The following is a 23984-nucleotide window of genomic DNA, read 5'->3' as shown; positions in this document are numbered from 1 at the left end:
TGGGCGTATCCTGGGCTGCATCAAAAGCAGTGTAAGCAGCATGACAAGGGAGAGGATTCTGCCCTCTGCTCTCCTCTGCTCTGCTGAGACCCCAGCTGCAGCACTGCATCCAGTTCTGCTGCCCCCACCACGAGAAGGACCTGGAACTGCTGGAGCAGGTCCAGAGGAGGCCATGAAGGTGATCAGAGGGCTGAAGAACCTCTGCTATGGGGATAGGCGATGAGAGAGTTGGGGCTGTTTGGCCTGGAGAAGAGAAGGCTCTGGGGAGACCTTAGAGCAGCCTTCCAGTACCTGCAGGGACTACAGGAGAGCTGGGGAGGGACTTTGGACAAGGGCTTGGAGTGACAGGACAAAGGGCAATAGATTGAAGTTTGAGGAGGGCAGATTTAGCCTGGAGATTAGGAAGAAATTCTTTGGAGTGAGGGTGGTGAGAGGTCGCTCAGGGAGGCTGTGGATGTCCCCTCCCTGCACATGTTCAGGGCCAGGTTGCATGAGGCCTTGAGCAACCAGGGCTGGTGGAAGGTGGGTTGGAACTAGATCTTTATGGTCCCTTCCAACCCAACCCATTCCATGAATCAATGAACTGGGATGGTTCTATGGCCCTAGGTATCTACACCCTCTGTACTCTGCCACCTTTGCTCCTCTTCTAGAAAATCTTTGTCCTGGGATTGCTGGATGCCTGCTTCCTGCACGTTCCTCCTGTCTTGTTCTCTGACTTCTACTGTCAATCATTTGGAACCTAAAAGCAGTATAAAAGGAGTGAAGTATATCTTGCCATGATTATTGCTTGAATTGGCAGCAGAGGCAAATCCATGAAGGCCATGGATTGGGGAAAAGAAAAGTGAAACTCATGTTCTAGGCTTAATTAAATAACAGCAACCACCAACTAAACACACAAGGAGGAAAAACCCCCTCAGTGTTAATTCTTTTCCCCTTCTGATTGGAAACAGTGGGATGGGTTCACACTTTTTCTTCCCTGCAACTTAACATTTGAATGGTATTGTTCAGAAAGAGTAATTGGAGGCAGCCCTGGTAGGGGAATCCCTCTGTCATGAAAATGTGTTAATTGGAGCCACTTTTATTCCAGAGGTGCTAATATCTTCATCTCTCTCCTTCTGGGCCCTCTGGACACTTGGATGTGATGAGTGAGAGGCCTTTGGATTGCATTCCTAAGTGGGTTTTGGTTTGTGTATGTGTTATCCACTTCTTTCTGCCTTTTTTGGGGGGCCATGTCATGAGCAGTGCTGCAGCAGCGCAGGCTGGGAGGTGGTCTGCTGGAGAGCAGCCCTGTGGAGAGGGACCTGGGGGTCCTGGTGGATAACAAGTTCTGCCTGGGACAGCAATGTGCCCTGGTGGCCAAGAAGGCCAATGGGATCCTGGGGTGTATTAAGAAGAATGTGTCCAGGTTCTCCTCCCCCTCTGCTCTGCCCTGCTGAGACTGCATCTTGAGTACTGTGTTCAGCTCTGGGCTCCCCAGTTCAAGAGGGACAGGGATCTGCTGGAGAGAGTCCAGCAGAGGGCTACAAGGATGATGAGGGGACTGAGCACTGCCTGGTGAGGAGGGGCTGAGGGACCTGGGGCTTTTTAGTCTGGAGAAGAGAAGGCTGAGAGGGGATTTAATCAATGTTTATAAGAATCTGAGGGCTGGGGGTCAGGAGGGAGGGGACAGGCTCTGCTCACTTGCTCCCTGGGATAGGACAAGGAGCAATGGATGTAAGCTGCAGCACAGGAGGTTCCACCTCAACACAAGAGCAACTTCTTTACTGTGAGGGTCACAGAGCCCTGGAGCAGGCTGCCCAGAGAGGTTGTGGAGTCTCCTTCTCTGGAGTCTTTGCAGCCCTGTCTGGATGTGTTCCTGTGTGACCTGTGCTGGATTCTATGGCCCTGCTCTGGCAGGGAGGGTGGACTGATCACTTTGGGTCCCTTCCAACCCCTGACATCCTGTGAGCTGTGAACAGTACTGAGTGAAAGGGTGGGAAGACTGAAAACTTAACTCATCCTGAAAGGGGAGAACACTGCTAAAGCAAGTGGGGAAAAGTCAGCTTGAAGCCCCAGGTCTATCCCAGTTCTGTGTTCTGTTTCATAGCTTTTCCTGGTTGGTAACATGCCCCAGAATGCTTTCAATGCTGAGAAACACTCAGGGATTATTTGGGATTAAGTTCTGCTGCTTTTCTGATGACAAAGCTGTTTTGCAAAGAGCTCTCTCTCACTGTTTGACAGCCCTTGCAGGTATTTAAAAGTTTCTTCCTGTGAGGAAACAGGCTGTGCCTCTGAGTCCTTAAACTTCCTCTCCTTGTATCCAAAGGCCCACCAGGTCCCAGGTCATCTTTGGCCTTGGGCTGAAAGCAGTGTAACACATAAGGGGGGAAACAAGTCTAGATGTGGTTTGGAAAATAGCAGTAAGAGACTGGTGGTGCCCAGAGATGGATAAGGAACATTAGGGATAATCAGAGAATCAGCCAGGTTGGAAGAGACCTCCAAGATCATCCAGTCCAACCCAGCCCTATCCAATCAACCAGACCATGGCACCAAGTGCCTCATCCAGGCTCTCCTTGAAGATCTCCAGGGACAGTGACTCCACCACCAACCTGGGCAGCACAACCCAATGGCCAGTCTCTCTTTCTGGGAAGAACTTTCTCCTCACCTCCAGCCTAAACTTCCCCTGGCACAACTTGAGACTGTGTCCTCTTGTTCTAGTGCTGCTTGCCTGGGAGAACAGACTGGTCCCAACCTGGCTACAACCTCCTTTCAGGCAGTTGTTGAGAGCAAGAAGGTCTCCCCTGGGCCTCCTCTTCTGCAGGCTAAGCAACCCCAGCTCCCTCAGCCTCTCCTCACAGGGCTGTGCTCCAGACCCCTCCCCAGCCTTGTTGCCCTTCTCTGGACACCTTCCAGTACCTCAACATCTCTCTTGAATTGAGTAGCCCAGAACTGGACACAGTCAGCACTGGTTAGGCCATACCTTGAGTACTGTGTCCAGTTCTGGGCTACTCAAGAGCAAACTTGTCATCTTCTCTTCTAGGACTAAGTCTCTGCCACATCTGATCATTGCTAGCAGAACTTAAGCTTAGCCTTCTTGCTTTTAAGCCTGTTGACTAAACATATCCTGTGGGGGGGTCTCTGAGGAGACCTTACAGCTACATTTCAGTGTCTGAAGGTGACCTATGGGAAGGCTGGGGAGGGACTGTTTAGAAGGGCCTGTGGCAAAAACATGAGGGGCAATGGTTTGAAACTGGAGCAGGGCAGATTTGGGTTGGACATCAGAAGGAAGTTCTGCACAGTGAGGGTGGTGAAATACTGGAACAGGTTGTCCAGGGGTGTGGTTGAGGCCCCATCCCTGGAGACATTCAAGATCAGACTTGATATGGCCCTGGGCAGCCTGCTCTTGTTGGAGGTGTCCCTGCTGACTGCAAGGGGCATTGGACAAGATGACCTTTGAGAGTCCTTTCCAACCCAATGCAGCCTGTGATTCTGTAAGCTTTGGAAATGCTCTTTAGGCTGACCTAGGAAGAGCTAAGCCTTTGACCAACAAGTTCTTTTCTGTAGAATGAAAGAAGCCTCCCCCCCTGCCAGAGCAGGAGCAGAGAATCCAGCACTTTCCAGATGGGTCTGGAAAGTCTCCAGAGAAGGAGACTCCACAACCTCTCTGGGCAGCCTGCTCCAGTGCTCTGGGACCCTCACAGTGAAGAAGTTCATCCTTGTGTTGAGGTGGAACCTCCTGTGCTGGAGTTTCTATCCATTGCCCCTTGTCCTATCCCAGGGAGCAAGTGAGCAGAGCCTGTCCCCTCCCTCCTGACCTCCAGCCCACAGATATTTATAAACATTCATTAAATCCCCTCTCAGTCTTCTCTTAACACCCCCAGGGCTCTCAGCCTCTCTTCACCAGGCAGTGCTCAGTCCCCTCAGCATCCTGGTAGCTCTCCCTTGGACTCTCTCGAGCAGATCCCTGTCCTCCCTGAACTGAAATCATTTGGGAATGCTCCTGCTGGCCACACTCTTCCTGATGCAGGCCTGGATGCCATTGGCCCTCCTGGCTGCCTGGGCACACTGCAGGCTCATGTTCAGCCTACCATCAACCAGCACCCCCAGGTCCTTCTCTACCTGACTGCTCTCAGCCACTCTGACCCCAGCCTGTAGCACTGCCTGGGGTTGTTGTGGCCAATGTGCAGAACCTGGTACTTGGATGTGTTCAATCTCATGCCTTTGGCCTCTGCCCATCTGCCCAGCCTGTCGAGGTCCCTCTGCAGAGCCTCTCTACCCTCCAGCAGATCAACTCCTGCCCCCAGCTTGGTGTCGTCAGCAAATTTACTGATGATGGACTCGATGTGCTCATCCAGATCATCAATAAAGATGTTCAAGAGCATGGGGCCCAGCACTGATCCCTGGGGCACACCACTGGTGCCTGGCTGTCAGCTGGATGTGGCACCATTCACCACCACTCTCTGGGCTCGGCCCTCCAGCCAGTTCCTAACCCAATGCAGTGTGCTCCCATCATGTAAGTAATAAGTTCAGAGCCAGAGCACAAAACTTCAGAGGATTCCCTGTGTCTCTTTCTGTCTCCCATCACCCTCTTTCTGTCTCTCTATCACCCATTGCCCCAGCCCAGAGCTCTGTAGTGATACAGGAGGGATTTTTTTTTCTCTTTGCATGAGCATAACACACAGAATCACAGAATTGTTTGGGTTGGAAAAGACCTCCAAGATCATCCAGCCCAACCATCAACCCAACACCACCGTGGCCCTAAGTGCCATGGCCACAGGTTTCTTGAACACCTCCAGGGATGGGGACTCCACCACCTCCATGGGCAGCCTGTGCCAATCCCTGACCACTCTAGCAGCAAAGACATTTTCCTGATGCTCAACCTAAACCTTCCCTGGAGTAACTTGAGGCCCTTTCCTTTTCTTCTATGCCCTGATACCAGGGAGAGAGCACCAATTCCTACCTCACACCAACCTCCTGGGAGCTACAGAGAGCAATGAGGTCTCCCCTCAGCCTCCTCCACACTAAACACCCCCAGGTCCCTCAGCTGCCCCTCACCAGCCCTGTTCTCCAGACCCTTTGACAGCTTTGGTGCCCTTCTCTGGACCTGCTCCAGCACCTCAGTGTCTTTCTCTGCACACAGGAGTCTGTCTGCAGGCTCTTGATTTCAGTTTCTGCCTTTTATTCAAGCTATTGGACAACTGAAGAGTCAGCAGCATGGTCATACCTCTGGGGAAGAGAGGAGCCAGAAGTGTTCCTGCAACCATAAACTATGGCTTCAGCATCTTACTTACCTGCTGCAGGAGCAAAGCCTGGCCCTGTTAGCCAGGGAATTTCCCTTTCAGCACTCAGATTCCTGGCTGCTGTCACTCTGGGAGATACATTTGATGGGGGAAGTGGTGACTTCCCCTACACTGGACAGTTTAAGTACTCAGCTTGACAGGCTGCTGGGCCAGAGCTTTTACTCTGTACTGTTACCAGATGATCACTGGTTAGGCCACACCTCAATTACTGTATCCCTCAATTTAAGAAGGACATTGAGACACTTCAATGTGTCCAGAGAAGAGCAATAGGGCTGGGGAGAGGTCTGGAGCACAGCCCTGTGAGGAGAGGCTGAGGGAGCTGGGGTTGCTTAGCCTGGAGAAGGGGAGGCTCAGGGGAGACCTTCTTGCTCTCTACAACTCCCTGAAGGGAGGTTGTAGCCAGGTGGGGGTTGGTCTCTCTCCCAGGCAAGCAGCACCAGAACAAGAGGACACAGTCTCAAGCTGTGCCAGGGAAGTTGAGGCTGGAGGTGAGGAAAAAGTTCTTCCCAGAAGGAGGAATTGGCCATTGGGATGTGCTGCCCAGGTTGGTGGTGGAGTCCCCATCCCTGGAGGTGTTCAAGAGGGGATTGGATGTGGCACTTGGTGCCATGGTTTAGTTAGTCAGGAGGTGTTGGGTGACAGGTTGGACTTGATGATCTCTGAGGTCTTTTCCAACCTTATTGATTCTATGATTCTGTGATCATCAGGGTCCCTTCCCACCTAGCATTCTCTTTTTTCCCCTCACATGAACAGTCAAAAATCTCCTCAGCTGCCATTCACACGCTTCAGCAATGCACTCCACTGGCCCCTGTCTTGCCTCCTGTGCTCTGGAGATGAACTTAATTCTTCTGTGTGAAAGATATCAGCAATTTAAATGACTAATTGCACCCTGGCTTTAGGCTGAACATATTGGGAAGGCACCGACGCTGATGACATGTGAAGGGGTCAAGAGATTTATCATTTACTTGACAATGCATTGCTTAAAATGATGTGGCAAAGAGCCAGAAAATCTCAGCTTAATAATTGTCTATTAACTAAGATGACATATTTGTCTAGTGTTCATTACCTCCAGGTACAGATGAAGCAGCTGATGTGGCCACACGGAGCGACATGCGTAGATGGAGCTGGGGCACAGGAGGGGATGAACTGACATCACATTGCCAGGCATTTGTTTCAGGATGTAAAACATGCTGCCTACAGTTGAAAGGACTTGTAGGAATGTTGCAATGAAATCTGAGGGGGGGGGATGGGGAAAGGAGTAGTTGAACAGTGTTCTCTGTCAGAGAATCCTGGCGGCTTCCTGAGGCCTCTTTGTATGCTGAAAGCATGAGGGGCAGTGGCTTGGAGCTGGGATAGGGGAGATTGAGACTGGAGATTAGGAGGAGATTCTTTAGAGTGAAGGTGGTGAGACACTGGAACAGGTTGCCCAGGGGGGTTGTGGATGTCTCCTCCCTAGAGGTGTTCAAGGCCAGGCTGGATAAGGCCTTGAGCATCCTGGGCTGGTGGGAGGTGTCCCTGCCCATGGCACTGGGGTTGGAACTGGATGATCTTTAAGGTCCTTTCCAACCCAAACCACTCTGTGATCATGAATAGACATGTGTGCTTTCATGTCCACGAGCTGGAAATAGAGATCTTGGCTTGATCTACCCTAATGTTCTATAAGAGTTTAGAGAAATAATCCCCCAAACCCCAACCACCTAAACACAACCAATCTCATTAAAAAATCATCACAGAATAGGTTGGGTAGGAAGAGACCTTAAAGATTATCCAGTTCCAACCTGCTGCCAGGGGCAGGGACACCTCCCACCAGCCCAGCTTGCTCAAGGCCTTATCCAGCCTGGGCTTGAACACCACCAGGGAGGAGCATCCCCAGCCTCCCTGGGCAACCTGTGCCAGTGTCTCACCACCCTCACTGGAAAGAATTTCTTCCTAATCTCCAGTCTAAATCTTCCCTCTTCCACCTTCAATCCATTGCATTGCTCCTCATCCTGTCACTATAGACCCATGTAAACAATCCTTCCCCAGCTCTCCTATACTGGAAGGCTGCTCTAAGGTGTCCCTGGAGCATTCTCCTCTCCAGGCTGAACAGCCCCCACTCCCTCAGCCTGTCCCCACACCCTGTCCCCACACACTCATAACCATTGAGTGATGAGGGGTTTCAGTGCTGTGACTGTGGCAGTGTTTCTGTCAGACTGAGCCTTGTTAGACTCAGCATCAGCATCACCAAAGTCATTCCAACTTCCTTCTCTTTGCTAAAAGTACCTCAATCAGGTACCTTTCTGTACAAACAAAGCTGTCACAGTTCTGGCAGAGTCTCTTCTTCCCCTCTGCTGCTGTGGGAGTCCAAGTGAAGCATTTGAGCACTGCACAAAGTGCTAATGGCCTTTCACCTTGTTTTCCTCCTGTGAGACAGGGATGGATGTGTCCAGTGGGAAACTGATGTGCTGGATACCACCCACCTCAGGGTGGCTGTAGGTGACAGAGCTGGGAGGGGGTTGAAGAACCTGGATGCTTTTGCTTCTGTTCACTGAGTGCTCTTAGCACCTTTCACCATGTCTCTGCTGCTCACAGCTGTCATTTTGCAGGGCAGATGTCACTGAATACTATCCTGTGACTTCACTTCCTTCTGCTGGTGGGATTTGTATGGTGTGGAGCGGAGCTGCAATGGCAGTTTGAGCTCTTGGGATCTTGGTTCTGGGACAGGGACATGTTTGTGCCACACCAAGAATTGAAAGGAGAACTACTGGCTTGACATTTAACATGAGACAGAGCACCTTGCTCCCTCCGAGTGCCCCACTTCTCAAGAGTTTGAAGCTGTGAGTGTGGTTGGTGTGAAGCCATTGAATTTGAGAGGGGAGCTCCACCAGGAACAGCTCACTGAGCCTGACCCAGACTTGGTGGGAAGGAAAGTATCTGCTGCCCCCTCTGAGCTTTGTATCAGGGCCTGTAGAATAGCTCTGATCAGCTTTGATATCCTTATTAGTCCCTATGATCCAGATTTGTGGATCACATGCTCCAGATACCTTGGGGGCTGGGAGTAAGGGGGTGGGGGTGGTAGCTCAGGTAAGGGAAGGGCCTGGTAGTGAGCTGTAGCTCTGGGTCAACTTCACTCCTGTCTTTCCAGGCTGGTATTTAATTCTCAGTGCAGCCACTGGAGAGAGCTCTGGAGATCTTAAAACAGCTTCCAGGAGGAACCTCTCCACAAAACGAGCTGCACACCAGGTGTGGGACTAAAGCAGAAGCACCACAGTCTCTGCTGCTGCTGCCCAGATCAGTGAGAGCAACTGATCCCCATCAGGTGCTCAAGAATGGATCCAGCCTGCAAGGATCAGGAAAGGGTGACAGCATGTTGGCAAAGCTGCTGGTTGGATTTGGCTCTGAGGGCTGGCTGAAAGCAGGACTGCAGCTGTTGTGGCCTCCTGGGGCTGGTTTTAAGCCAGCTGGTGGCCTTGGTGCTGTGAAGGGTCATGCAGCACCTTGCTGGCTTACCAACAGGGTCTGTCAGCTCCTGATCCCCAGGCTCACTGCTGGTTACCCCTTCAGGGCTGCATGTCTGTGTGGCATTTGCCTTTGAGAAGGAAAGTGTGGTGCCTGGGGTTCAGTGAAGGGCAGGAACTGCAGGGCATGGCTGTCATCAAGAGATGATGAAAAGAGGGAAAAATCCCAAGAAGCTGGTAGTTAAGCACAGATAAGTAGATGCTGCAGAAGAAGGTGCAGGCTGGTCCCAGTACCCTTGGCTAGGATTGGTTCTACAGGGGTGCATTTCATGTTCCCTTATCTTTGCACTTCCCTGTGGCCTAGTTGCAAAGCAGCATTTGTCAGCTCCCCTCAGAGGAGGCTCACACAGCTGCCTTAGGGCTGGCTGAAGGCTTTTGCAGTGAAGAGTCCTCCAGAATAACAAGATGGCAAGTGGTGGCTGCCCAGCTGGGAGGAACAGAGGGCTGGAGCAACTCTTCTGTGGAGACAGACTGAGGGAGCTGAGGCTGTTCAATCTGGAGAAGAGAAGGCTCCAAGGAGACCTTATTGTAGCCTTCCAGTATCTGAAGGGGGCTACAAGAAAGCTGGGGAGGGACTTTTGAGGGTGTCAGAAAGTGATAGGACTGGGGAGGGGGATGGAACAAAGCTAGAAATGGGGAGATTCAGATTGGATGTGAGGAAGAAGTTGTTCCCCATGAGGGTGGTGAGAGCCTGGCACAGGTTGCCCAGGGAAGTGGTGGAAGCCTCATCCCTGGAGGTGTTTGAAGGCCAGGCTGGATGTGGCTGTGAGCAACCTGCTGTAGTGTGAGGTGTCCCTGCCCATGGCAGGGGGGTTGGAAGTGGATGATCCTTCAGGTCCCTTCCAACCCTAACAATTCTATGATTCTATGAATGTAATGGAGATGTCTGGAAGCAAGGAGTGGGCTGGTGTTGTCCTGACCAGGATATTTAAGCCTCTGTGCAGGAAGGGCTACATGAGATGTAAAGGAGAGCACTGCTGACTGTTGCCTAGGGCCAGGCAAGACTGACCTGCTGCCCAATGGGAAGTTGCTCTGAGAACTGAGCAGCAGTGTCCTTGTGTCAGCTGGAGAGCTCATTGCTGGGTGTTTCTTAAATAAGGTCTTGGATGTTAACAGAGGCACCTGTGGTGGTTCATTTTGATGTGCAGATGGCATCTTAACTTCAAGTGTTTGCTCTTCTGGTTCTGTACATGTTTCATTGCAAAAAGACAGGCAGGACATCACCCTCCATTGCCTGGGCCAAAGTACAACCATGAGGGAGCAGTGTGGAGGACAATAGCTAAATGTAGTGCTCACCCCCATACAAACTTAGCTCAGAGAGAGCTCTGCAGCACAGTCCCAGTCTGGACTGCAATGACCTAAGCTGTCTGCTGACTTGTTTAATTTCAGCCCATCATAGAATTGTCAGGGTTGGAAGGGACCTCAAGGGTCATCCAGTTCCAACCCCCCTGCCATGGCCAGGGACACCTCACACTACAGCAGGTTGCTCACAGTCACATCCAGCCTGGCTGCAAACACCTCCAGGGATGAGGCTTCCACCACCTCCCTGGGCGACCTGTGCCAGGCTCTCACCACCCTCATGGGGAACAACTTCTTCCTCACATCCAATCTGAATTTACCCACTTCTAGTTTTGCTCCATTCCCCCCAGTCCTATCCCTCCCTGACACCCTCCAAAGTCCCTCCCCAGCTTTCTTGTAGCCCCCTTCAGATACTGGAAGGCCACAATTAGGTCTCCTCAGAGCCTTCTGTTCTCCAGACTGAACAGCCCCAACTCCCTCAGTCTGTCCTCATAGGATAGGTGAGAGAAGGACCTTCTCCTTTAGCTTGGATGTGGTAGCAGCTCTTGGTTTAGATGTGTTCAGTAACTAACCAGAGAGCCCCTGGCCCCTGCAGTGCTGCACTTGGTACCTCTGCTAAGCTGGTGTGATGCCACCTGAAACGTCCTGCTGGGAGCTGGCTGTCAGCGCACAGGAGCCCAGGACAGGCTTTGGCTTTGGATGTGGTGTTGCAGCATACCGTGGCTTCATGCCCCTGTACTGGGCATGCTGGGTAAGAATGTAAGAATAAACAAATCCATAACCCTGCCTCAGATGCAGGCAGCTTGGACCTTCTCACACCATCATGCAGCTCCAACAGCTTCCAGAGCAGGCTGGGGGGGGGGGGGTGGTCTGTGCTGGCTGCATCCTTCTGGTAAGGGAGCGAGCAGGACTGAGGTGGCCTTGCCTGGCCTCTTTCTCAAGGTAAGATTTCTAGTCTAATGACTGTTTAGAGAGAAAAATACTTTCACCCCAGTAAAGTTCTTTGAATTATAAAGGGCATTGCTGATGGGTTGCAGGAACCCCTTGGGCTTTGTTTCATTTATAACACCGCCTCCAGGCCTTCTGCTGCATCCTGTTGGACTGACCTCCTTTTCAACCCGCGCTGGCAGCTGCATTGCAGAGCTCTCCGTCTCGTTGGGTTGGTTGGGTTTGGTTTATTTTTGTGGGTTGGGTTTTGGGGTTTTTTTTTCCCCTTTTCCCTGGATCCTTCAGGGTTGTCATATGACAAACTTGAACTGTGACCCTTTTGTGTCTTTAGCAGGCCGGCAGTGCCCAGTCGGAGCGCCGTGGCCGGCAGTCCCGCTCCCCACAGCACGCCTTTGTTCCAGGCCATTTAACAAACTGAAAGTTCCAAACGATGGCAGTTCAGAGTGTTTAACAGTATCGACTGCAAAGCAGATGAAATGCTGCTGAATGCCCTGCCTGCTGCTGCTGCTGCTGCTAGCAAGAAATACAGCTTCCATTTCTGCAATGTGCCCTGGCTTCTCTGGCCTGGCTCTCTGCTGAATCTCTTGCTGTGGTCCTCTTTGGGTTTGCTTTATTTCTCTTTTCACTTCATCCATCTCAATGCTTCCCCCCACCCTAACAGCAGCAGCAGTCACTGCTCCATCCAGCCCTGCACTGGTAGTGGTTTCTAATAGATGGGAGCAGGGTATTTTTGGTTTGGAGGGGGTTGTTTGTTGGGTTTTTGGTTTGGGTTGGGTTTTTTGTGGGGTTTTGTTTTGGTTTGCTTTGTTTTTTGCAACAAAGCTGGGGAGGAGTTTGGAGCACAGCCCTGTGAAGAGAGGCTGAGGGAGCTGGGGTTGCCTAGCCTGGAGAAGAGGAGGCTCAGGGGAGACATCATTGCTCTCTCCAACTCCCTGAAGGGAGGTTGTAGCCAGGTGGAGGTTGGTCTCTTCTCCCAGGCAACCAGCACCAGAACAAGAGGACACAGTCTCAAGCTGTGCCAGGGGAGGTTTAGGCTGGAGGTGAGGAAGAAGTTCTTCCCAGAGAGAGTAATTGGCCATTGGAATGTGCTGCCCAGGGAGGTGATGGAGTCATCATCACAGGAGGTGTTTAGGAAGAGCCTGGATGAGGTACTTGGTGCCACGGTTTAGTTGATCAGATGGTGTTGGGTGATAGGTTGGACTCGATGATCTCTGAGGTCTTTTCCAACCTGGTTTATTCCATTCCATTCCATTCCATTCCATTCCATTCCATTCCATTCCATTCCATTCCACTCTACTCTACCCTACTCAACTCTACCCTACTCTACTCTATTCTATTCTATTTCAATGCTTTCCTCCCTAACAGCAGCAGCAGTCACTGCTCCATCCAGTCCTGCCCTGGCAGTTGTTTCTAATAGATGGGAGGAGGCTTTTTTTTTTGGGGGGGGGGGGTTGGTTTTGGTGGTTTCTGTTAACCAGATTTCTCTAAGCAAAGTGGGCAAAGCCATTTTTGCTGAAGTCTTGCAGAGAGTGTTAGGGTAAGAACTGATACAGTTAACACAGCAGCCAAGCAACACCATCATCATCTCCAAGTGGTGTTGATGCTGGCAGGCATTGCCTGGCTGAAGTTACAGAGACTGAGCACTTGTGTTTGTACAAATTGCATTCATTACCAGCAACCCTCCAGTAGTGATAAGAGACTGGCTGTGCAGCAGAGATTGGCTCCAAGATAAGTAGCCAGTCTATTGTGCAGCTCATGGTAATCTTCCTCCTCCCCACCCCTAATAATAAATCTTGGGGCATTTTGGAATGCGTGGGGGTTGCTCATTCCAGTAGCCTGAATGCAGAACTGCTAAGCAGCAGCAGCAGCAGCTCCTACCACTTGTGCTTTTGTAACCAGCAGAGGCAGCCAGCTGGGATGGATAGGCTCAGGCACAATGCTCTCAACATGCAGGTGCTCTGACTCCCTGCATTTGTTGTCCCCCTGAAGGACAATGCACAGGTGATGGCCAGGGTAAGAGTGTCTCCTGGACATATTTCAGGGCTAGAGCACACTCACAGTGATGGTTTTCTTCAGGAAGAGATGGGAACAGCTGGAGCCTGGGTGTTTGCAAGTGGTACATCCATGAGCCATGCACAGCCTGGGGCTCTGCATAGGAGCTTCAGCCTGGAGAAGAAGTCCCCAGAGGACTGGCTGAGTGAACTAGGATTGTGCAGCCTGGAGAAGAGGAGGCTGAGGGGAGACCTCATTGCTCTCTACAGCTCCCTGAGAGGAGGTTGCAGTGAGGTGTGAGTTGGGCTCTTCTCCCTAATCTCAGGTGATAGAAGGAAAGAAAATGGCCTGAAATTGTGCCAGGGGAGGTTTGTTTTGGAGTGCTGCAGGAGTGGTCAGGGATTGGCACAGGCTGCCCAGGGAGGGGGTGGAGTCCCCAATCCTGGAGGTGTTCCAGAAACCTGTGGCCATGGCCCTTGGGGACATGGTTTAGTGGCCATGGTGGTGTTGGGTTGATGGTTGGGCTCAATGACCTTGGAGGGCTTCTCCAAGCAAAACAGTTCCATGGTTCCATGTAGCTGGTTGTCCTTTCTCAGTGGAAGTGGCTGCAGTGGCACAGGAGTTCTTTGTCTTGCATCCTTTTGGAGAAAGAATTTTCTGGTTGCCTTGACTGCAATGAACCACCAGCTGGCAAGTGCTTGCTTGCTCTTGTGAAGTATCTGATGTGTCTCTGTTACCTGTGGAGCATCTGATGTGTGTCTGTGAAGTACCTGGTGTGTATCTGTAAAGTATCTGGTGTGTGCTTGTGAGGTATCTGGTGTGTATCTGATGTGTATCTGGTGTGTACCTGTGAGTTATCTTATGTGTATCTGATGTGTACCTGTAAAGTATCTTGTGTGCTTGTGAAGTGTCTGATGTGTATCTGGTGTGTACCTGTGGAGTATCTGATGTGTATCTGTAAAGTAGCTGGTGTATACCTGTGAGGTATCTGATGTGTATCTGGTGTGTACCTGTGAAGTCCAAGGACTTCTGGCTTGCTGGGGTTTGGTGTGTAAAGCTGAACATCAGGACACAGTACCACAGTACATCAGAGGTTGGAAGGGACCTGCAGAGATCATGGAGTCCAACCCCCCCTGCCAGAGCAGGGTAGTCCACACAGGAATGCATCCAGACAGGTTTGTAATGTTCACAGGGTCACAGATTGCTCTGAGTTGGAAGGGACCCCCCCAAAGGTCATCTTGTCCACCCCACCTGCAGTCAGCAGGGACACCTCCAACGAGCTGTGTGCGAGCAGGCAGCATGATCCAACTGGTATGGCTAAAACCCTGCATCTCCATGGAATTCTGATTGATTGATGTATTTCTCTCTCTCCCTCCCCCATGTAGGGCTTGAATGGCAATGGAAGTGCTCCTGGATCAGCAGGTTTCAGCCTCTCCAAGCAGCTGCTCTGCCCGAGAATCACCCGCGTCTGTCTCAGGGACTTGATCTTCTGCATGGAGCAAGAGCGGGAGATGAGACGCTCCCTGACCTTGTACCGTGCCCTGCTGAAGTGAGCTGGGGCTGGAGTCCCACCTGGCTCCCTACTGCCAAAGAAAACACTGAAGCATTGTTGCACTCTCCTGACATTCCCATTTCTGGGAGCTGATCCGTTGTAAGGGCAGCTCTTTGTTTACAGATCAATGTTTTTATTGAGGACCTGTAAGCTTAGCACCTGGAGGGGGTTTGATGATCCTTGGCTGAAACCAGCCTGGAAACCAGTCAAAAAACCACTGAGCTGCACACACTGGCACCTGACTACCTGCTTGCATTTAACTGTCTTGATACATGTCCCTGGTTTATGTGTGATGTTGCTTGTCGTACTCCAGAGTCTGCAACAGCTGTTCTCCATGTAGTGCCTTCTGATCCAACCTTATTTAGGGGAGGGGAAAAAACAAACCACAAAACCAAAACACTTTCAAGGCACTTCCCAGCATGACAACTGTGTTTAATCATGAGCCAGCAGTCAACATGCTAATGGATAGCCTGACTCAGCAGCTCCTCACATTCTGAGTTTGGAATTACTCCTGGGATGCTCATTTGTGGAGAGCAAAGTAGCAGGCTGAAGGAATGAGGGGAGCTTTCTCCTCCCCACCTGGCCTGAGCTGCCCTCCTCCTTTCCTCTGGGAAAGTGACCGAGGGAAGGTGAACAAGTTGGCTGTGGTTGTGATTGAGGTACCTGGGACAGTGTGGCTCAGGCATACTTCACTGTTCAGGGAAAGTTTGCAGTTACTAAAGTGGAACACAAGGGGAGAAAGAGCCTAGAAATGAAGGGTAAGCAGAAGGAACAGTTCAGCCTTCTGTAGATACTAAGCCCAGCACTGAGCTCAAGCAGAGATGTAGAAAGAAATGAACAAAGTCAATTTGCTGACTGCAAAAGGGGACAACTTTTGAGATGCACTGGAACCTTGCAGCTGGAGCCCGAAGGGGGAAAGCAGTGTTTGCAAAGCTTGGGGCTCCCTGCTTGGTTCCCAATACTGAGTTCATACCTTAGTGTGACATAACAAGGATCCATCCAAAGAGTGTTTAGACAGCTGCCTGGTTCCCATGCAGTGGTGAGGAGGACTCCAGGTGATTAACACTGGTAGGGTAAGGCAAAGCTTCTTCCTCCTTGCTGGTAAAGACCAGCGTGTGGTGGAAGGAGAAGCCTCCAGATCACTCCCCCCACAAGCCTCCAACCACTTCTTTTCCCACCCATGACACTGCATGGCTGTTTCCCAGGTCTGGTGGGAAAAGGAAAACACACTGGACTGTTTGGAAGGGCTTCCTGCTGAAACTTTGTCCTTTGGAAGGGGCAAGCTCCCTGTGCTGATTTGCCATGCTGCTTCCAAACCTCCCGGCGCCCTCCTCTGTCAGGAACCGCTGGGGATCGTTACCCAATTCACTGAGGTTTGAGTTGGTTAGGGTTTGGTTGGGTTTGTTTTGGGGGGTTTTTTTGTTGTTTCTGTTGAAGCAGTAGTAAACCAATCCAGTTATTGAATGCTGTAAATTAATATATATGTATATATAGCACACACACACACATATATATATAAGAGAAGCAGTACTTAGAGCTCTCGTTTGCAAGCTGTTGATGGCATCGGGCGAAGTTGTTTCCTAACCACAAAATGCTTGGCTTTACTTTTTCTGTAAAGTGCAGCATTTTCCATCTTTCTGTACTGTACCTTCTTGACCAGAGGTTGAAAATTATTTTAAATACTGCATTAAAACAACTATTTTATTAAAATAAACTAAAGCAGGGGGGTTTTGTTTCCTCCAGGTGAGAAAGGCAGCGGCCGAAGCTGTCACCGCCCTGACTGGGAGCGAGCCCCAGCTCTCTGCCCCTCACAGGCATTGGCACCCTTCTGCCCCCACCTCATGTATTCACCAGCAGCATCTCTGTTGGAAGGGGTTTCGACAGAATGAGGTGCCAGAGCAAAGGAGGTGGTTGAATCCCCATCCCTGGAGGTGTTTGGAAGACATGGAGATGTGGTGCTGGGGGATGTGGGTTACAGAATGATAGAGGTTGGGGAGCTTGAAGGTTGTAGCCAGGAGGGGGTTGGTCTCTTCTCTCAGGCAACCAGCACCAGAACAAGAGGACACAGTCTCAAGCTGTGCCAGGGGAAGTTTAGGCTGGAGGTGAGGAGAAAGTTCTTCCCAGAGAGAGTTGTTAGCCATTGGAATGTGCTGCCCAGGGAGGTGGTGGAGTCACCGTCCCTGGAGGTGTTCAGGAGGGGATTGAACATGGTACTTGGTGCCATGGTTTAGTCATGAGGTCTGTGGTGACAGGTTGGACTTGATGATCTTTGAGGTCTCTTCCAACCTTGGTGATTCTGTGATTCTTCTTTTCCAGCCTGGTTAAGTCTGTGATTCTGTACTGGATGAGGCACTCAGGGCCATGGTTTAGTTGATTAGATGGTGCTGGGTGATAGGTTGGACTTGATGATCTCCAAGCTCTTTTCCAGCCTGATTAATTCTGAGATTCTGTGGATTCTGTGACCTCTGGGGAATATCCAGTCCAACTTCCCCACCAAAGAAGGTTCACCCAGAGCATGCTCCACAGGATAGCATCCAGGCAGGTTTTGCAAGTCTCCAGAGATGGACACTTCACCACCTCTCTGGGCAGCCTGTTGCAGTGCTCTACCACCCTCAAAGTAAAGAAGCTCCTCCTCATGTTTAGATGGAACTTCCTGTGTTCAAATTTGTGCCACATTACCCCTTGTCCTGTCACTGGGCTCCACTGAAAAATGCCTGGCCCCCTCCTCCTGACCCCCACCCCTGAAGTGTTTGTAAGCATTTAGTATCATAGTATCGGTCAGGGTTGGAAGGGACCACAAGGATCATCCAGTTCCAACCCCCCTGCCATGGGCAGGGACACCTCACACTAGATCAGGCTGGCCAGAGCCTCATCCAGCCTGGGCTTAAACACCTCCTTTATGAGGTCTGCCCTCAGTCCTCAGGCTAAAAAGCCTCAGGTCCCTGACTCTTTCTTCATAAAAGAGATGCTGTACCTCCCTCACCATCTTTGTAGCCCTTTGCTGTACCCCCACAACCAGTTCCCTGTCCTTGAACCACCAAGTCCAGAGCTGGATGCAAGGCTGCAGATGAGGCCTCACCAGGGCACAGCAGAGGGGGAGGAGAACCTCTCTCAGCCTGTTGGCCACACTCTTCTTGAGCACCAGCCTTGGCAGAGTGAGAGAATGGCTGGAGTTGATGATCTTAAAGGTCTTTCCCAAGCAAAACAATTCTGTGGTCCTATGATTGCTTGGCTTGGGGATGTGCAGGGAGAAGAAGTATCTTTTCAGTTGTCTGATTTCCCCCAGTCCGTCAGCACAGAGGCTGGGTTGGGTTTAGTTGGGTGTGGGTTGGGTCTTTAAACAGCTGGGCAGAGGTGAGGCCTCTGCACATGTCCTGGGAAGCACAGACAGAGGAACCATCTCAGGCTTCAGCAATGTGCAGTGGAAGCATTGTCCTAAATTAATGCCACTCATGCTTAATCAAGTGCAGGTTGGAGAACAAAGAGGAGCATCTGCACGCTGGCCTGTCTCTGTCTTCTTTAAAGCAGCGTGGTGCTGGAATGAAAGGTCCTGAGCTGATAAACACAGAGTGTGACAATGGTTCAGGTGCTCTTGTGGCCTGCCAGCAGCACAGGCTTCATGCTTCCACTGCTGCCATAGCAAATTGCCTCCTGTGCCAGCGGCTCCTCGCTGTGTGCCACTTCTCCCACACACAACACACAGCCCAACCCCCAGACTTGTGTCCTCTAAGGAGGGGCAGATGTTTTCAGAAGGGTTTTCAGGAGGTCTTTGGGCCTAATTTTAGACAGGGACAGATGAGGCTTTGGTGCAAAGGATAAAAATACTTTTCTTCCTCCCAAGGGCTCAGCCTGGCCCTCCTTCCAGTTCAGCTTTGCTTCTGAGAAGAATAAGTGCCCTCTGAAGTGCCTTCGTAGAATCAAAGAAGCGCCATGGCAGGGACTTTAATGATCATGCAGCTCCAAACCCCTGCCATGGGCAGGGACACCTCCTCCCAGCCCAGCTTGCTCAAGGTCCCAGCCAACCTGGCTTTCAGCAATTCCACCCTTGGAGCCTTCATGACCTCTCTGGGTAACCTTTTCCAGTGCCTCACCACCCTCACAGAGAATTTCTTCTAATGTCTAATCTTAATCCAGCTTCTTGCAGTCTGAAGCCATCACCCCTGGCCTGTCACTCCATGCCTTTCTTAAAAGTCCTTTTCCAGCACTCTAGGAGGCCTCCTACATGTACTGTGGAAGGCTTTGTAAAACATTCCTTGGAGACACTTAGGCTTTGCTCAGCCACAGCAAGAGATAAAGGAGGTGACCAGGGGTTCACTTCCCTCCTTTTCCCCAATACTGCTGCCCTTGTGAGAGTCCTCAACCCCAGTCATAAGGTGATGAGCACCACCCCTGCCATTTTGCTCCCTTTCTTGCAGTTCTTGGCACATTCATGTGTTGGGAACCTCACAGCACCAATCCTGCAAGGGGTCTGAAGCTTGCTCTGGGCCCTCATTGCTGTCCAGATGGCCTCCTAGCCCAGGGGCTGTATCTGATGCACTGAGCTGCCTGGGCAGCCATCCCTGCCACTCAAGTATTCAGTCTCTAGACAAGGCAGTGCGTGGGTTGTTGTTGCTGGTTCTTGAGTGCTGCTGTCTCAGCAGCCTGGCATGCCAAGCTGTGTGTGGTGACAAAAGGGACCCTGCTCTCTTTCTCCTCCAGCTGCTTCTTTTCCCCAGTCTCACTCCTGACCCCAGCACTTTGTGCTGCCTCTGACTCCAGCCTTCTTCTGCCCCTGGGACAGACCATAGCTGTGGTGCACTAAGCCCTGCAGCTCTCTTCAAGGTTTAATGAGGAGGTAGCAGGAGCCTGTGAGACCTTGCTGGATGGTTCCTCAAAGCCATTGCACTCTCTTGGCCACCGACAGGAGCAGCTTAAGGCTACTGTTTGCATCAGGTTGTTCCAGGCCCACCTGTGTCCTGCCATGGGAGTGCACTGTGTGCAGCCAAAGGGCTCTCAGCTCTTCCCAAGGCTCATCCCTTTGCTCTGCTCTTTGCTTTCCTCTTCGTTTGTAATCACTGGGCTGAAGAAGGAAAGACTAAAGCAAATGAGGATGTCCTGGAGGGGCAGACAGTCCAAGTGCAGGCCTTGGTGAAATGGGCTTGCTCCCAGCAACTTTTCAAATGAGCTCTGCTGTGTTTCTGAGGCCATGATGCACACAGCGCCTGCACACAGCCCTTTTATCCCAAGTGCTCTGGCTGGAGCCTGCAGCTCTGCAGGTAGCTGTAGTTCCTAGGGAAGCCTTTACTCCTTTGATCAGTGCAAAACTGAGTGCCAAGGCTGAAGTATGTTGCACACTGGACCTCTCTGTTTTGCTGCTTGGCTCATTACCACCTGTCAGTGGCTTGTCCAACCCTGCCGGCCAGGGTCAGGGTTGCACTTGCCAGACAAGGACCCCTTTGGGCTTTGTAGCACTTTGAAGGAATAATAAAGAAACTTTGTCTTTTCCTTCCAGATACATCAGCCCTTGTTCCTACCACCTCTCCTTTCCTCTTCTGCTTACAGGCATGATCTGGCCACTCCTGGCCTGCTCTCTAGCTGCTCTGATGTGTTGGCTGCTAACTTTGCCACTCAGTCTGCCTTCGGGCTGCCCCACTTCAGAGTTCACAGGTAGCCTCCAGACAGCCTGCTTTGGAAAGGGGTTTTGCTGTGAAGAACAGAGGAAGAGGAGGAGCTCCATCCTGGACTTGAAAGTTGAAAGGCTGTTCTGGAGTGGAAGGAGGTGGTGGTGCAGGTCAGCTGATGTCAGCCCCAAGGTTGCCACTTTCTGTGCAGGGAGCAGATCCTCGCAGGACGTTTGTGTTTTGTGGTGGCCAAGCATCCTACCATTAGGTGCTACTTAGAGCAAGAGTTTTCTATAAGGCCCTTGCAGCAGTAGTTGCTTCCCACCTTCCAAGGGATGTTTCCCTGGCAGAGCCACCTCAAGTTCCTGCTGGAGCCCCCACCAGAACCCATCATCCATTCTCTTCCCCAAGCTCTGTCCCACAGCTCTTCCAGATACCTGCTCTGTCGGACTTGATGATCTTTGAGGTCTCTTCCAAGCTTGGTGATTCTGGGTGATTCTGTGTGTGAAAAGTAGGAAAGGGGACAGAGCCATGGCTTGTGTGATCCAGGTGGGCACTGGGTGATAGCCAGACCTGCACTGAGGCCCCAGGGAGTGACCAGTACCTGTTTCTCCAGAGCTCTGCCCACCAATGGTGTCACTGAAGGACTGCCACCCCTGGGGCTGTGCCCCAGTGGGAGAGAGAAAAAGAAGGGTCCTGGCTACTGATAAGGTGAAAAAGTCATCTTGATCTCAGCAGCTAGGCCTCCTCCTGCTCCCCAGGCTTTCCCTGAAGAACTGTGCTTATCAGTTTCTCTCTCTCTCAACCAAACCACAGGGAATATTGTTTGAAACCTATGTGGAATGAAAAATGATCTGGCAGATGATCTCTGCCTGTTTTGGACAGGTAATTCCTGGTTGCATGAGATATTTGCACTTCCACTTTGAAGTGCTCAGCGTGACAGGGTTGGTTTATTGACAGTTATTTGAAGGTGTTTCTCATTTGCTGTCCTTGGAAACTGGGGAGGAGGAGGAGAGGAATTCTCCTCCAGCTAATTATTTGGGACTGTCCCTGCACTCAGTGTGCAGACAGGTGGCTAAGGAACTGGAGCAGGGGAGATTGAGGTTGGTCACTAGGAAGAAGTTTTTTACAGTGAGGGTGGTGGAACACTGGAACAGGTAGCCCAGGGAGGTGGTGGAGGCCCCAGCCCTGGAGACATTCAAGGTCAAACTTTATGGGGCTCAGGGCAACCTGATCTAGTTGGGGATGTCATAGAATCAGTAAGGTTGGAAAAGACCTCAGAGATCATCGAGTCCAACCTGTCACCCAACACCTCATGACAACTAAACCATGGCTCCAAGTGCCACATCCAATCCCTTCTTGAATACCTCCAGAGACAGTGACTCCACCACCTCCCTGGGCAGCACATTCCCATGGCCAATTACTGTCTCTGGGAAGAACTTTCTCCTCACCTCCAGCCTAAACTTCCCCTGGCACAGCTTGAGACTGTGTCCTCTTGTTCTGGTGCTGGGTGCCTGGGAGAAGAGACCAGCCCCCCCCTGGCTACAACCTCCCTTCAGGGAGTTGGAGAGAGCAAGAAGGTCTCCCCTGAGCCTCCTCTTCTCCAGGCTAAGCAACCCCAGCTCCCTCAGCCTCTCCTCACAGGGCTGTGCTCCAGACCCCTTCCCACTCTCACTGCTCTTCTCTGGACACCTTCAAGTGTCTCAATGTCCTTCTTAAACTGAGGGGCCCAGAACTGGACACAGGACTCAAGGTGTGGCCTAACCAGTGCTGACTGCAGGGTGTTGGCCAAAATGACCTTTGAGAGTCCCTTCTAGCCTGACGCCATCTGTGATTCTAACCAGCAGCTGAAGCCCAGTGCAGCAGTCCAGCCACTGCAGGATCTGGGACAGGAGGACATGTGCTGTCCAAGGGAGTTGGTGGCCTGACTGATACTGAAAGAAGAGGCTAAAATGAGCAGGAGGTTCACAGGCTCACAGATTGCATCAGGTTAGAAGGCAACCTCTAAGTCATCTTGTCCAGCCCACTGCAGTCAGCAGGGACACCTCCAACCAGATCAGGCTGCCCAGGGCCACGTCAAGTCTGATCTTGAATGTCTCCAGGGCTGGGGCCTTAAGCACATCCCTGGGCAGCCTGTTCCAGTATTTCACCACTCTCCTTGTGCAGAGCTTCCTCCTGATGTCCAACCTAACTCTGCCCTGCTCCAGTTTCAAACCATTGCCCTCATTCCAAGCCCTTCTAAACAGGCTTGTTTAGGGGATCTGCAGGTCCCCTTTAGATGCTGAAATACAGCTCTCAGGTCTCCCCAGAGCCCTTCCTTCTCCAGGCTGAACAGCCCCAGCTCCCTCAGCCTGTCTTCACAGAGGAGCTGGCCCAGCCCTCTGATCATCTTGGTGGCTGCTCTGGGCTCTGGGCTCATACCAGCTGTGCAGACACAGCACAGGCTACTGAACACCCCGGAGCTGAAGCTCTTCTCCTCTGCTGCTGTGAATAAACCACGGATGGAGGCTTACAGCCCAGGTGACGATCTCCCTGGCTTGGAGCTGACATGGGAATCAGGGCTGTGCTGCCTCTTGCTGGGGCCAGGGCTGTAATTTTCTGCAGCCTGCCTTTCCCCAGCTGATTCATTAGCCCTTTGCAGCAGGGCTGGCGGGCGGTGTGAACCCAGGCAAGCTTCATCTCACACGGCTCTCAGAGGCTGTGCTGGGTCTAATTTGAAAGCTTTCACCTTCTTTATTACAGGGGGGGGGCCGGGGGGGGGGAGGAAGGGAAAAAAATAATTAATTGAAAGTGACCCAAACTTCAAGTACAGAGGGCAAATAGTAAAAGTAAGGTTGGTTTCTGCCTTTGAAATTCCTCACTCCTTAGAGACTGGTGGTGAGTGATGATGCCCCAGAGCTGGGGAGGATGGCTCCAGAAAGAGATCCCCTCAAGAGCAGTCTGCTGGGGATGCTCAACCAGAACTCAGGGTTTCAAGTTTGGTTGTGGGTTGTTGTGTTTTTTTCCTTTCCCATGCTGTAAAGAAGAACCTGTGGGAAGGTTCTGCCTCTGTCCTTACACAAAACCAGGATATCCAGTAATTAGTGCGAGATACCTCCAGGGCAAGCTCAAATTTTGCAACACTTCCCAAGGCAGGGAAGGTGCCTTGGGCTAGGGCAGTCTTGGGAAGAGAGTGAGTCAGGAGGGGTTTGGTTGGTTGGATGTCTTTTATTCCCCCCCCCCCCCCCCTCCAGTCTTGATCAAGTCAAAACTCAAGAAAACTTTACAGAGACACAACTCTTCCACACCTCCCTGTACCTGGGGGAGGCTCCTCCACCCCCTGAGCTAGCCAGCCGCCCTTGCAAGCTTTTTCTCTGTAAGAGGTTAAACCTTTCGCAGCTCTGAGCCACCCGTGTGCTCTTGAGGACGGCTGGGGGTGAGGAATCCCCCAGGGGAGAAAGCTGGAAGGTGCAGCCCATCCCCTGCAGGGCGGCCAGGGTAGGGTGCCGCCTCTTTAGGGGACTTTTTCCTCCCCGAGACAGGTTTCTGCTCAGGATTAAAAACCCCAAACAGATGCCACTTGCCTCGGGGGGTGCTTTGGCACATGGAAGCCGAAGCTGGCTCGGGTTGGGGCAGGGTGGGGGGCAGGGGGCCGATGGGTGGTGGGAGCGACTCGCCCGTCACCGCCTCCTGCGCGGGGACCTGGCGCTGGGAAGGGCGCTGGGGCTGCGCTGCCGGAGACAGCCTTGAGCAAGCGCCTGCTTGGCCGAGAGCCCGGAGGAGCCGGCGCCGCCCCGGGGCCCCTGGGCATGCCCAGCCCAGCCCAGCCTGCCGGGGC

The 23984-nt window shown here is 51.9% G+C and overlaps 1 protein-coding gene across 1 annotated transcript in view; it reads left to right on the top strand.

The window, feature by feature from the left end:
• TAF4B (TATA-box binding protein associated factor 4b) overlaps positions 1-14611 on the top strand; it is an 89834-nt gene extending 75223 nt beyond the window's left edge. The window contains exon 16 of the mRNA XM_054180203.1: positions 14401-14611. Coding sequence (XP_054036178.1) covers positions 14401-14568 — 168 coding nt within the window. The 3' untranslated portion in view covers positions 14569-14611. The remainder of the gene's footprint in view (positions 1-14400) is intronic.
• The last annotated feature ends 9373 nt before the right edge of the window (positions 14612-23984 follow it).

Source organism: Dryobates pubescens, chromosome 3 (assembly GCF_014839835.1).
Source record: "Dryobates pubescens isolate bDryPub1 chromosome 3, bDryPub1.pri, whole genome shotgun sequence".
Taxonomy (NCBI): Eukaryota; Metazoa; Chordata; class Aves; order Piciformes; family Picidae; genus Dryobates; species Dryobates pubescens.
Note: the sequence above shows the minus strand (reverse complement) of the source record. Positions and strands in the feature narration are given on the sequence as shown.